This window comes from Quercus robur, chromosome 7, assembly GCF_932294415.1.
Source record: "Quercus robur chromosome 7, dhQueRobu3.1, whole genome shotgun sequence".
In the NCBI taxonomy this organism is placed as follows: domain Eukaryota; kingdom Viridiplantae; phylum Streptophyta; class Magnoliopsida; order Fagales; family Fagaceae; genus Quercus; species Quercus robur.
Window position 1 is genome coordinate 39,884,656 of NC_065540.1, and position 14,152 is coordinate 39,898,807.

At 33.7% G+C, this 14,152-nt stretch overlaps 2 protein-coding genes and 2 long non-coding RNA genes across 5 annotated transcripts in view; 2 read left to right on the forward strand and 2 right to left on the reverse strand.

The window, feature by feature from the left end:
• Window positions 1–14,152, forward strand: part of LOC126693407 (probable disease resistance protein At1g61310) — a 44,834-nt gene that overhangs the window by 397 nt on the left and 30,285 nt on the right. The window lies entirely within an intron of this gene.
• LOC126693415 (uncharacterized) lies at window positions 3,873–8,854 on the forward strand. Its single transcript, XR_007645351.1, has 2 exons — window positions 3,873–4,131; window positions 8,560–8,854. It is a non-coding gene; the product is annotated as an uncharacterized LOC126693415 (long non-coding RNA).
• LOC126693416 (uncharacterized) lies at window positions 9,867–11,454 on the reverse strand. The gene is made up of 2 exons (XR_007645352.1): window positions 10,807–11,454; window positions 9,867–10,676 (listed from the first exon to the last, which is right to left on the reverse strand). It is a non-coding gene; the product is annotated as an uncharacterized LOC126693416 (long non-coding RNA).
• Window positions 12,040–14,152, reverse strand: part of LOC126693412 (TGACG-sequence-specific DNA-binding protein TGA-2.1-like) — a 38,690-nt gene continuing 36,577 nt past the window's right edge. For both annotated transcript variants that reach the window (XM_050389375.1, XM_050389374.1), the window contains 2 exons: window positions 12,456–12,704; window positions 12,040–12,076 (listed from right to left, as the gene is read on the reverse strand). In XM_050389375.1, the coding sequence (XP_050245332.1) occupies window positions 12,062–12,076; window positions 12,456–12,704 (264 nt within the window). In that variant the 3' untranslated portion in view covers window positions 12,040–12,061. The remainder of the gene's footprint in view (window positions 12,077–12,455; window positions 12,705–14,152) is intronic.

Genomic DNA, 14,152 nt, shown 5'->3' on the forward strand with positions numbered 1-14,152 from the left:
CTTCAATGGCTAAAAAATGCTAGCCCAAAAAATATTCCTAATCTGGATTCAAATGTCTATTCCAGTATAATGCTCAGTTACAATTATTTAGAAAGTGAGGAAGCCAAGCAATGTTTTTTGCTATGCTGTTTATTTTCGGAAGATTATGATATTCCCATTGAACAATTAGTCAGATATGGACTGGGACGAAGGTTGTTTGAAAATATTGGTTATGTGGCAGAAGCAAGAAATGGAGTCCATACAATGGTTAAGAATCTCAACAGATTATTTCTACTGTTGGATAGTGAGAAAGGTGAAAAATGTGTCAAGATGCATGATGTTGTAAGGGATGTTGCAATATCAATTGCAAAAGCAGAAGGTTTTCTTATAGAATGTAATGATAAAATGGAAGAATGGCCAGAGAATGATACATATGAGCATTATGTTGCAATTTCACTTGTATCTCGAAAATTGAAAAGGCATCCTGAATCCCTGATAGCATGGAGTGTCCGAAACTTGAGCTTCTACAACTATCACGTGGTCAACAGACTCAACGCACTTCACTGGCACTTCCAGGGAATTTGTTTCAAGTGATGAAAGGATTAAAGGTTTTGTCTCTACAAGGTATGTCCTTTCCGTCACTACCACAATCAATCCATGTCCTTCAAAACCTTCGGACACTGCTTATGGAGTTTTGTAAGTTAGAAGATGTGTCGGCAATTGGAGCACTTGAGAAACTAGAAATTCTTAGCATTGTTTGTTCTGAAATCAAGGAGCTGCCATGAGAAATAGGAAATCTTAGTGATTTGAAATTGTTAGATCTAACGGAATGCAAATTTCTTAAGCGAATTCCAGCTGGTCTCCTATTGAGTTTGTCTCACCTAGAAGAGTTGTACATGTATAGAGTCCATCGTAATTGGAAACCTCTGGAAAACACAATCCTTGCCGAACTGATGTCTTTGTCCTACCATTTGATGGCTTTAATAATTGATATACCAGATTTTGAGGTCTTACCAAAAGACATCCTCTTCAAAAATCAAATGATAAAATTTCAGATTTCTGTAGGTAAGGTATATCATAACTACTATTTTTGGAAAAATGAATATTTATTTGAAAACAAATTGGTACTTGGAAAATGTGTCGTAAGTGATATTGCAAAGAGTCGGATGCTTCTTCAGCTGCTACCAAAATCTGAAATTTTACATTTGGAAAAAATAAAAGACTTAAAAAACATTGTGTACGAGTTAGACAAAGAGGGTTTTCAATGCTTGAAGGTTCTAGAAGTTTGTTATAGTGATGATGTAGAATATGTAATAGATGCCACATCAAATCAGAATCCTCGTGCTGCCTTCCCTACCCTGGAGTCATTGGAATTGGCAGTATTGCCTAATTTAAAAGAGATATATAATAGCCAATTCCCAGAGAGATCCTTTAGTGGTATCCACTCACAGCTTGCTTGTTTTGGCAAACTAAGATCAAGTTCGCTCCATTCTTGCAAATGTTTGAAAATTGTGTTTTCATCATCCATAGCAAGAGGTTTGGTTCAACTCCAAAAGTTAGATATATGGTTTTGTGATGACATGGAAGAAATTTTCCCAAAGGAAGGAGAAGATGAGAAGGTACTAAATGATAACATCATGTTCCCGCAATTAACGTCTATTGAGCTGCGCTTTCTACCAAGACTCATTGGCTTTTGTACAGGCGTGGGTCTGGTTGAGCTTGTCCAACCATCCTTGAATCAAGAGGTATGTATGATTCTCTTTCTCTCTCTGTAAAATATTACTATTATTTAATTAATTGTTGTATAGTTAACTTAAACTATTCAAAAGCTCGTTGTTTTATGTTTATCAAATTGATTTATCCATTTTTTAATACTTCGTTCTGGTCTGGATTTGATGCTAATAAAATTGAAAAAGTTGAACACTAATGCTAATAATAATTTGATGGATTCATCAGGTTGGAAGGATCGGCACCGATGAAGTGACCAATCTTGAAAAGCACAAGGTGACAGACATTCAACAACATACTGGCCCATTTCCTAAATCAACACCCATTATCTCTCATAAACTCTTCTCATCCAACACCATCTTATGGACACCGAATTTAGAAAATCTTAATTTGCAGTATGCTGATTCACTAGAAATGGTATTTGATCTTTAAGGACTGAAGGTCGACAAAGATCACCAAAGAATCGCTATACTTGCTCAGTTGAAAACTTTAATGGTGAAGTATTCATCTAAGTTGGGGCAAATGTGGAAGAATGTTCCACTAGGAATTCAAGGCTTTCAAAAACTAACAGCCATTAAAGTAAGTAATTGTCATTGTCTAAGATATTTATTCCCAACTTCTATTGCAAAACTACTTGTGGAACTTCAATGGATTATGATAGAAGAATGTAACGCAATCAAAAACATTGTTCAAAGAGATGGAGAAGAAGAGGCAACAGATATCATCCTGTTCCCTAGAGTTAGTTCCTTGAAACTACAAGAGCTGCCAAATATGATGAGTTTCTGTATCAAAGCTTATTCTTTTGAATGGTCATCCATTAAGGGGATTTATTTGAGGGATTTTCCCAAATTGAAACCAATTGGTTCAGAAATTCAGAGCCCAAGAAAGTTGAAGGAAATCAGTAGGGAATTGAATTCAAGACCCAATGAGCAAGAACTTGGGTCCCCTGGTTTTCTTTGGCGATGCCTTGAGTGTGTACCATGCCTTGGTTTGATGGCTGTGTCAGACCAAGGCACTACCAATAAATCCCAAAGAAGCTACTCTGTGAAGGAAGAGGTACGTACAAGTTCTAGATTTATGCACTTATTTTGGTGGAATATGGTCACCGACTGTCATATAGATATCCAATCAATCAATTGTTGGCCATAACCTTAATGCATTCAACACAATTAGATAATAAAAAGACATTGATTGCTTTTCTATTTAGTCATCCACTGATCTGTTTATACTTTATACCATTTTTTCTCTAAAAAAATACAAATAATAATTGAAAAGAAATTATTATTTTACATGTTTTTCAGTACTTGATTTTTTGTAGGGTACTTTGAGTAAACCTAATGATCCAAAAGTTGGTGATAGCAACAACCCCTCAGAGATATGGTCTCTTTTTCCATCTCATATAATTGAGTGCCTAAAGAATCTAGAATCAATTAAATTGATTGATGTCCCTTCACTGGAAGTTATATTTCAACTTGAGTAACTAAATGTTGAGGAAAGTCACATGGCACCAGTACTTGATCAGTTAAGGGAATTGGATCTAAATAGTTTACCAAAACTGATGCACATATGGAAGAAGGGCCTAGAAAGGATCATGGGCTTTGGGAACTTGAGATTGTTAGATGTATGGATGTGTGATAGTCTGACATATTTGTTCTCGCCATCCATAGCTAAATTACTTGTGATGTTAGAGAATAAATGTTGTTGACTGTGAAAAAATTGAAGAAATCTTCGCAAGAGCAGGAGAAGAAGAGGAAGAAAAGGACGTTTTATTCCTCAAAGTGAACTCAATCTTGCTTTGGGACTTACCAAATCTGAAGTGCTTTTGCCCTGAAACTAATGCTTTAGAGTGGCCATCGCTGGAGGAAATAAGGGTAATTGGATGTCCTAATTTAAGCACGTTTATTCCATCTAATCTAAACACACCTAAGCTAGAGGGAGTATACGATGATCATTCATGGGTAAAAAGAAGAACGGGTCATTGGAAGGGAGACCTGAATGCCACCATAGAGCAAATCTTCAAAGGAAAGGTATGGCACATTCTCACCACAAATATCTCACTAATGGGTGAATTTTAACAAAAGAGTATAAACCATCGCACCATATAATTTGCAAATAGTTTAAGCTTTTATTAATTAGTAGAAAAATTAGACCCCAGTTTTATTAAAAAGAAAAAATAAATAAAGAAAGAAAGGCAAAACACAATTTACATATACAAAAAATAAATGTCTTGAAGAACAATAACATTTTCACTTACGATCATATATAGTAGTAACAATCATTTTTCCAATAGCAAATATTATGATTACTTAAATCACATATATATTTTATTCTTATAGGAAAAGCAGGTGAATCATAAGACACAGCAAGAAGAGCAAATTGAGACTATTGAGGAGGATATGTGATGCTGGGCAATACATACAGTAGGTGAGCACATTACATTTTCTGATATCAGTTTAGTATTTAGTCAGTATTCAAAAATGCATAAAAATTAAAAACATATACAACTCTTATATATATACAGTCACACCATTTGAAACACACTTGTTAAGAACTATTTTCGTGATCGACAATCATCTACAGTTTGGTAGAATTAGAAATCACACATTGTTTAGAAAGACCACTTTTTCTTTTCTTTTATTTAAGAAAGAAAGATGCTAATTAGAAGTAGAAATATTTGTATTATGTAGGCTTAATGCTAAAGTGATTCTCCATATGATTCAGTTGCAATGATTTTCAAAATCTAGTTATGTGGCTTTCTTTTGATCTACTACAATATCATATAATAATACCGTGATTTCCTAACCAATGTTTTCATAATTCAATGCATTGGTGGTGTTGTGGTGCACATTGACTAGGACTCAAATAAGAATCACAACGAACACTATATAAGTTGTCTGCAAGCAAGCTTCTGACCATCCACTCAATCAAAAATTATTCAATTGCCCTTATGTTTATACTTATTATAACCAACCAAATCTCTTAACCACCCTCAGCACACTCGCCAAAAAAAAAAAAAAAAAAAAAGACACAATCGCAATACAACTTGCCTCTAATTATCAAGTTATTGGACAATTGAAACTAGGGGTGGCAAATGGGTGGGTCTGGGCTGGGCATAATTGGGTTGGGCATATAAAACCCATTTATCCATTTAAATCTCATTTAACTAATTGCTTCTAACCCAAGTCCAACCCAACCCAATTATTATGGGTAAACTCCAACCCACCCAATTATCAAAATTACCAAAATGCCACTAAAGTGAAAATGACCAAAATACTCTAAAATCTTCAAAAATGACCAAAATACCCCCAAAACCCAAAAATGACCAAAATACCCCTTAAAACCCAAAAAATGACCAAAATACCCCCGAAACCCAAAAAATGACCAAAATACCCCTGAAACTCAAAAAATGACCAAAATATCCCCGAAACCCAAAAAATTACCAAAATACCCCTGAAACCCAAAAAATTACCAAAATACCCCCAAAACATAAAAAATGACCAAAATACTCCCGAAACAAAAAAAAATGACCAAAATACTCCCGAAACCCAAAAAATGACCAACGTACCCCCAAAACCTAAAAATTACCAAAATACCCCCAAAACCTAAAAAAAAAGACCAAAATACACCCAAAACCCAAAAAATAACCAAAATATCCCCAAAACCCAAAAAATGACCGAAATACCTCCGAAACCAAAATACCCAAAAAATGACCAAAATATCCCTAACAAGAGCATTCATATGGGCTTGTACTAGAAATTGTGTATATTGACACTATTATTTAGTTTTTTTTTTCTTTATATATTAAAAAAAAAAAAAGTAAATGGTAGTCATTGCCCGTAAAGATAAACAATTTTAAAAAATTAAAAAAATTAATATTTTAATAAAATATAGTGTAAAATAAATAATTTAAATAAAGATATTTTGAAAAATGAACAGTAAAATGGAAAAAAATGTTATCTAGTTTTTTTTTTTTACTGCCATAGGTGGTAAAAGAATAGCTTTTTAGCTATTTATCCCCTTAAACTGCAATTTAGTGCCTAACATTAATGGAACAAAGGCAAATTTTTTTGCCTTCTTCTAATGGTATTTGGTTGTCAGTAAAAATAAAACGCATTTACGTCAGTTGTATCGTGAAATTATGTGTTAAGATAAATAATCTTGAAGTCTAAAAATTAACCAAAATAATGCCGAAACCTAAAAATGACCAAAATAACCCTGAAACCTTAAAAATGGCCAAAATAACCCCGAAGCCAAAAAATTGACCAAAATACCCTCGAAACCTAAAAAATGATCAAAATACCCTCGAAACCCAAAAATTAACTGAAATACCCCTTGAAACCTAAAAAATGACCAAAGTACCCCTGAAACCTAAACATGACCAAAATAACCCCTAAACCTTAAAATGACCAAAATATCCTCGAAATCTAAAAAATGACCAAAATACCCCGAAACCTAAAAAATGACAAAAATGCCCCTTAAACCTATAAGTCGATAAAAATACACCCTAAATCTAAAAAAATTACCCAAATCCCTCCTAAAACTAAAAAGTGACCAAAATACTCCCTAAACATAAAAAATTACCAAAATACCCCCCAAACCTAAAAATGACTAAGATAGCTCGGAAACCTAAAGAATGATTGAAATATCCCCAAAACCTAAAAAGTTATTAAACGACCTCCAAAACCTAGAAAATTACAAAAAATGGCCCCAAAATCTAAAAGTTAACGAAACACCCCTAAAACCTAAAAAATTAGTGACATTCCCTCAAAACCTACAAAATGACTAAAATACTCTTAGAACCTTTAATTTAATGAAAATAACCTCGAAACATCCAAAATACCCCAAACCCCTATTTTGGTAATTTTAGAGGCTTCGGGTGTATTTTGTTCATCTTATAGGATTAGTGGTATGTTGGTCATTTTAGATATTTTGAGGGGTATTTTGGTCGTTTTATAGGTTTAGATGTATTTTGGTCGTTTTAGGGGTTTTAGGGTATTTTTGGTAATTTTAGAGGTTTCAGGTTTTTTGTGGCCATTTTAGAGGTTTTGGGTTTGTTTGGGTCATTGAAAAAGTTTAGGGGTATTTTTGTCACTTTATAGGTTTGAGGGTATTTTGGTCATTTTTTTAAGTTTCATGGGTATTTTAGTAATCTTTTAGTTTTAGGGGGTATTTTGATCATTTTTAGGTTTCTAGATTATTTTGATCAATTTTTAGGCTTCGGGGTTATTTTGGCCACTATTTAGGTTTCGAGGGTATTTTTGTCATTTTTTAGGTTTCAGGAATATTTTGGTCATTTTTTAGGTTTTGGGGTTATTTTGGTCATTTTTTAGGCTTTGGGGATATTTTGCCCCTTTTTTAGGTTTTAGAGGGATTTTGGTAATTTTTAGGTTTTGGGGGTATTTCGGTCATTTTTAGGTTTTAGGGGTATTTTAGTCATTTTTTGGATTTCAGGGGTATTTTGGTAATTTTTAGGTTTCGGGGGTATTTTGGTAACTTTTTGGGTGCCGGGGGTATTTTGGTCATTTTTTGGGTTTCAAGGGTATTTTGGTCATTTTTTCAATTTTAGGAGTACTTTGGTAAATTTTAGGTTTCAGGGGTATTTTGGTAATTTTTTGGGTGTCAGGGGTATTTTGGTCATTTTTTGGGTGTCGGGGGTATTTTGGTCATTTTTTGGGTTGAGGGGGCATTTTGGTCATTTTGTAGGTTTTGGAGTTATTTTGGTAATTTTTAGGTTTTGGGGGTATTTTGGTCATTTTTTGGGTTTTGGGGGTATTTTGGTCATTTATAGGTTTCGAGGGTATTTTGGTCATTTTTTCGGATTTGGAGGTATTTTGGTCATTTTTTGGGTTTTGGGGGGTATTTTGGTAATTTTCAGGTTTGGGGAGTATTTTGGTCAATTTTATGGTTTTGGGGGTATTTTGGTCATTTTTAGGTTTTGAGAGTATTTTGGTCATTTTTTGGGTTTTGGGGGGGTATTTTGCTAATTTTTAGGTTTTTGGGGGTATTTTGGTCATTTTGTAGGTTTTGGAGTTATTTTGGTAATTTTTAGGTTTTGGGGGTAGTTTGGTCATTTTTTAAGTTTAGGAGGTATTTTGGTCTTTTTTTAGGTTTAGGTGTTATTTTGGTCATTTTTTAGATTGAGGGGATATTTTGGTAATATTAGTGGTTTTGGGCATTTTAGAGTTGGGTGATTTGTAGAAATGATAGTTGAATCATAATTTGGTCAATTAGGTACCCAATTAAAACCCAATAAACATTAATGTTAATTGGGTTTAATTGGGTTAATACCCATTTAACTCAATTAATAATTGGGTGGGTTTGGGTCTAATTTAAGTGGGTGGGTTTGGGTGGACAAATGGGTTTGGGTTGATTTTGCCACCCCTAATTGAAACCAATCTATTTACCATACTCAGTTGGCATTCAAAAAAAGTATTTAATGAACAACGAGTCCAATGCATCTTGTTCAATATAAAGACATAGATATTGTTAATTATTAGACAATTACTTGTGCACTAACTTCTTGTGAGCTAATAGCTTTCATTCTCATGTTTTGGCTTCTCTAAGACCTTTATATCCCCTTTTTGGGAGTATTTTAATGATAGTTCTTAAAATATAAAAAATCATATTTGCTATAACAGAATATTGTTAATTTTGCTCTAATTTTATACTTATATCATAAGAACAAAACATCAAATTCTAGAAATTAAGTTAAAATCTTTAAGAGTATACTAATCAAAATCATTATAGTTTAAGCTTCCCTTTTCCTCATCATATAGAGAAGTATAAAAGTGATGAAAATAGTCTCATTTAACTCACTATAAATCTAATTTATCAATTACATTTATATAACAGGTTATATCAACTACATGATGTTCAACCTCAAGTTAGTAAGAGAATATGACACTGAAATATATGAAGAAGGAAGCAGTTTCACAAAACTTATGAGAAGCACATCTAAGGCTATGCTCATTCCCAACAGGGCCTTATATTGTTTTCTTTTTGTGCCTTTTATTGTTTTCTTTTTGTTATATAATAACTAGCCAGACCTATCTTATGCTATTTGTATGTGTATTCTGAGAGCACTATTGTGTGATAATACTCTCGTGTCTATGTTCAATCTTTTCTCCATAAGACTCTAGATTTGAAAAACTTGTGTTTATTAGCTCTACGTGTGCTCAAGTAAATACACTCATTCATACTAGTTTATCTTCTTGATAATGTGATAGTTACTAAGTTTCTTTGAACTAAAAACAAGTTATATTTAATAGGATCAATATTTTACATTCCTCTCTTTTCTATTTTCTGTTATGCCAAAGGACAGAGCCAGTGTTGGAATCTAATATTTTTTTAAAAATATTATTATATGTGTACTAATTTTAGCAATTTTATTTTATAAAATAACATTTTACTCCCCTTAAACAATATCATTGATTCTTTTGAGAGTAATGCTATACTCACAAACTTTTTTACAAACTGTTTTAGTAATAAATTCTTATTGGTCCGCATATGGACTCACTACTTACATCATTTCTATACCTACTAATAACCATTTATTATCTCAACGATTTATAAAAAATTTTGTAACTCTAGCATTTTCCACATTTTAGTGACCATAAAAAAAAAATTTATAGATTTAAAATCTAAAACAAAATATACAAGCCAAAAAAAAAAATTTGCTCAATAACAAAAATTATCAATAGTAAAACTAAAAAAAAAAATTAAGTTCAATCAACCAATTTTATCCAAAATAAACAATCATACCCTTTAAAAAATTCTAAACAAAAATAATTTTGTTCTTACCCACAAAAATAAAAAAAATAAAAAAATAAAAAAAAACCCTCAACAATTAAGTAGTAGCAAAGTCAAAGGTTGAAACCACCGCACACAACCAATAGTAAAATCGTCCCCCTTAACTCAAAGTTCTGGCTCCGTCCTTGGTCATGCCTTTCATATATTTCCATGCCCAGACTTTTAGGCTCTTTTTTTTTTTTTTTTTTTTTTCTTTTGTTTGACACTGAAAATAATATTATTGAGGGATTGCATTCAAGTCCTTTTTTCTTCTCTAACTAATTTAAGCCAAAATAAAAAAACCAACAGAATGTGGTTGTAAGTTGTAACATAAGCTATTGTACATTTCTTTATACAGGAAAGCATTAAATAAATTTGATGAAACCCAACTATAGCCAAACTTCCCCAGCACATTTCAGCATACAAAATTGACTTTCCACTAAAACCAAACGATACAACCAACCTACGAAATTATCATTGCAAATGAAATTGCGCACAGCAACATATTTACATGTTGAATATGAATAAAGAAAATCCAAACACCAAAAAAAAAAAAAAAAGAACTCCTTCACCAATATATAATCTGATTCTGGTATACAAATCGATTACTGTAACCTACATTACAAATGCTATCCTATTTTCATCCTGGTTCTATTAAACAGCTAACATAATCAGATTATTGGATCTATAGTTTAAACATAAGAAATGAGAATAAACGACCTAGGTAAACATATGTGACAAAAGAAGTGTAGATGGAGACAATATCAACAACAAAGAGATCTGCAAACTTTCAATTTGATGATCAATGTGACTAATGCATGACAACCCAATCCCAAATGAATTTAGGATTAAAGATCGGCAGCAACTCCACTGAATGATGAATCATATGACTGATCCTTTATGAACTCTATGCTTAACGATCATTTGATAGGATGGGTTGAGTCAGTCTTCAAAAGAACTTCATCAAGACAATTTTGTGCTTCTCATTCCCGTGGCCGTGCAAGCCAGAGGGAACTAAGGGCTCGAAGACGAGAGAAATAGTCATTTATTGCAAGAAGCGCATGAGCTGATTGCCTGGTTGTCAATATACGGTGCATTTAGGGATGGCCATGGGGATGGGCATGGATAAGGTATGGATTGGGTATTCCCATATCCTACCCAAAAAATTTACCCATGAATACCTAAATATCAATACCCATTAGTATTCATACCAAATTTTATCCAAATATAATATCAATGGATATCCATTCCCGAAACCCATTTAATTATTATTAATTTTTAAATCCAAAACATTTTAACTTAAAAACTAACCAATAGTTTTATCGCCCCTCCAAGTGTATTTTTTCCCACTCTTTGGTCTGTTACTGTATATTATCTCCTCAACCAAACGGAAACTTAGCTCCACCTCAGTTGTTAAAACAAAATCCAAAAGTAAAATCAGAACACAAAATTTTCTGAGCAAGCAAACAAAGACTGAGAGAGAGAGAGAGACCGTGGAGAAGGTCGTAAACTCGATCGAAGATTTGGAGGAAGGTAAGGGCAGAAACGACGGCGTCGGGAGTGATACCATTGCAGCGTGGAGACATAGTGGAGATGAGAGAGAGATCAGCTGGTCTGACCAAGGTGGAGTAGCGTGATTTCGTTCTTCTTGATGATCTGCCTCCGATGCTGTTGCCGGAGCCGGCGAATCTTTCCGAAAACAGGAACAATCCTCTTCGTCGAAAAAACGGCGATTTTATTCCTCTGCAATCACATCTGACGGAATCACCATCTTCACCGCCTTCAACGAAGAAGACGACGACTTCTTTTCCATGAACTTCTTCACCATTGTGGCTAAGTTGGGATTTGAAGGCTTGGATTTGGTGTGGGGAAGACAGATTGGATGGCTTCGAGGACTTTTTTTTTTTTAATTTTTTTTGTGAGAAATGGAGGACTTTACCAACGAGTGCTTTTGTGACTTTTGTCTTTAAAGGACGTAGTGGGTTCAGTTAAAAAAAAAATAAAAAAAAAAATAAAAAAGGACATAGTGGGTTATTATTATTATTTTTTTTTTTTTTTACGGGTCGGGTTTGGATAATATCCATACCTACCTGAATAATTTGGGTAATATCCATACCCTACCCGATTAAGCTCTACTCATAAAGAATCGGGTATTACCCAGAACATTTGAATCGGATAGGATTGGATATCCATTACCTAATAGATATGGCCATCCCTAGGTGCATTTGTTGTAGTGTTTGTTGACGCAAATTATCAGCCCGGTAATTTTCAAAAAAGGGAAAGAAGCCAAAGTTATGTACAAGTTGCATCAAAACTAGCACTAAGCCTTTTAAATGTTTGATTTGCTTCACCTAGCAAGAGGACAGATTTTGCAGAATTTAAAAATAACAATAATAATAATAGGAAGTTAATGAAAAGCAATCAGACTCTTTTCTTTTTTGCAGACTCCCCCCACCCTCCATAAAAATTCCCAAGCAAGATTAAATGCATAATGCTTTGAAGAACATATACAAATACAACATTTACATGAAGGATTTGGTTTTACATGAAGGATTTGGTTTAGTCCTCATGTTCCAAATACCTGAAAACATACCAAAGTATTCAATCATTCAGAAAAGTGCAGATCTGGGAACACTAATCCTAATGCTATGGAAACACAAACTGGCTAATTATGGACAAGGAACAAAAATTAAAATTTTATAATTGTGCGAGGCCTACATACCTCAAAACAATTAGACTTACAGATTTCCTACTATTTTACTGAAAATATCAAAGTAGCTAAAGCATTTTAAAGCAATGCCAACAAGCAATTTTCTACCATATGTAAGGATTATCCTACCACTTCAAATCTAGCTTGTTTTAAGATTGAGTTTCATTTCATCATCTTTCGTTCCTAGCAATGAGTGCATGAACCATACTGGGAAAAAAATAAGTGGGATCAAACCATAATAGAAAATTACCTGGCGAAGGAAACCCTCAAGTGTTCCAAGCTTTCCCATGGCCATGGCCATTTGACCCATATAGTTTGCCACATTCCCAGATGATCCTGATGGGCCAGGTGAGCCATTGGCCAATGTCTCAGCCAGGGATTGTTGCAATGCCTCCATGCCTTGTGACAGAGCATCTTCAGCCTGCTGGGATGACTGTTGCAAGTTGTAGATGCCTACCAATTGTTGCTCAGTTAAAGGCTCCAATTGATTCACAGGAAGCTGCACCATTGGCAATTCAGTCAAAAAAAGTTACAAAATGAATTTTTAAAAATAAAGTAAAAATAAGTGCTGCCAAGATAGAAACAAGGTGTTAAATATTTTAATTTTGACACGTTAAAACAGAATGTCCCAAAAGTGCTTTTTTTTTTGTCACATCATCTACAATGCATCCTTTCCGAAAATGCATGATGAAGATGAAAGACAATGTTGAAGTCAGAATGGCAAAATGATAAGAAAATCAGAAGAATTACTAGAAACATAAGAAAGAAGATAATATAGTCCTTACTTCCATGTTGAATATCTTGAACACGCACATATTCAGCCATGTAGGTTTCCATGTCGCCAAGTTAACACAATCAAGGAAAAACAAAATGGGTGGAGCAAAAAAAAAAAAAAAAAAGGGTATCTGTAGACAGATGACGTCAGCTAAGGGGGTCGGCTTCCTCATCAGAGTTCCAGTGCTCCCTTGCTCATACAATAGTTCTGAGAACCAGAGACACAGAAACAGAGAGAGCAATGTTTGATTTGCTTGTTAATAAATAGGAGTCTAAAAAAGGCCCATTAAAGCCTGTGCCACTTGAATTGAAGCCCATTAGGCCGCAAATCACGCTGTTGGACTAATGAGTAGTTATTAAGGTCCATGCTCTTAATATAAAAGCTTGGGACACTTTTTGAGATCCGGTATTAAGTTCCAAGCTCTTATTGAGATCCGGTATTCCATTTAGAATATAAAAGCTTGGGACACTTTTTTAATTTTACAACAGTTTTATATGCTCTTACTTCACATGTTTTTCAATATAATTTTTTGTTTTAATGTAATCTAAGTATAGGTGTTGTGACCCATTCGGTTTTGTGATTTAGAATAAAAATTACCTTCATAGGTTCATTACAGTACTTTTTTTTTTATATTTTAAGTATAATAAAAAAAAAGATATTTTATAATGAGGTTGATACTTGACTTTTCAATAAATGTAAAGTTTCAAGTTTTATAATGAGTAAATTATTCTTTTTTTTTTTTTTTTTTTTTTGAGAAAGAACTTTACTGAATATTATTAAGGTAGGCTAGTAAGCTCAGCCTGAACAACAGGTAATAGTTCTGGTGGCACATTTTCCATCCAGATTTGCATATGATTGAGGGTCTTTGACTTCCTCGCTAGAGAGTGGGCTAACTTATTACCCATGCGACGTACAAGAGAAGTTTTAAAAGCTGGAAGGAAATTACTGAGATATACAATGTCTTGCACTAAATGTCCATAGGATGAAAAGTTTCTGCCATCTTCTAGCAAAGTCTTGTGTAGTGTTTCAGAGTCCCCTTCAAGTATGACGTGATTAACTCCCAGCTCCACAGCAAGTTCAAGAGCTCTCCGTGCTGCAAGGACTTCGACCTCTATGACTGACATTGGCAATGGAATTTTTTGGGACAAAGATGCCATAACTCTGCCATCCTT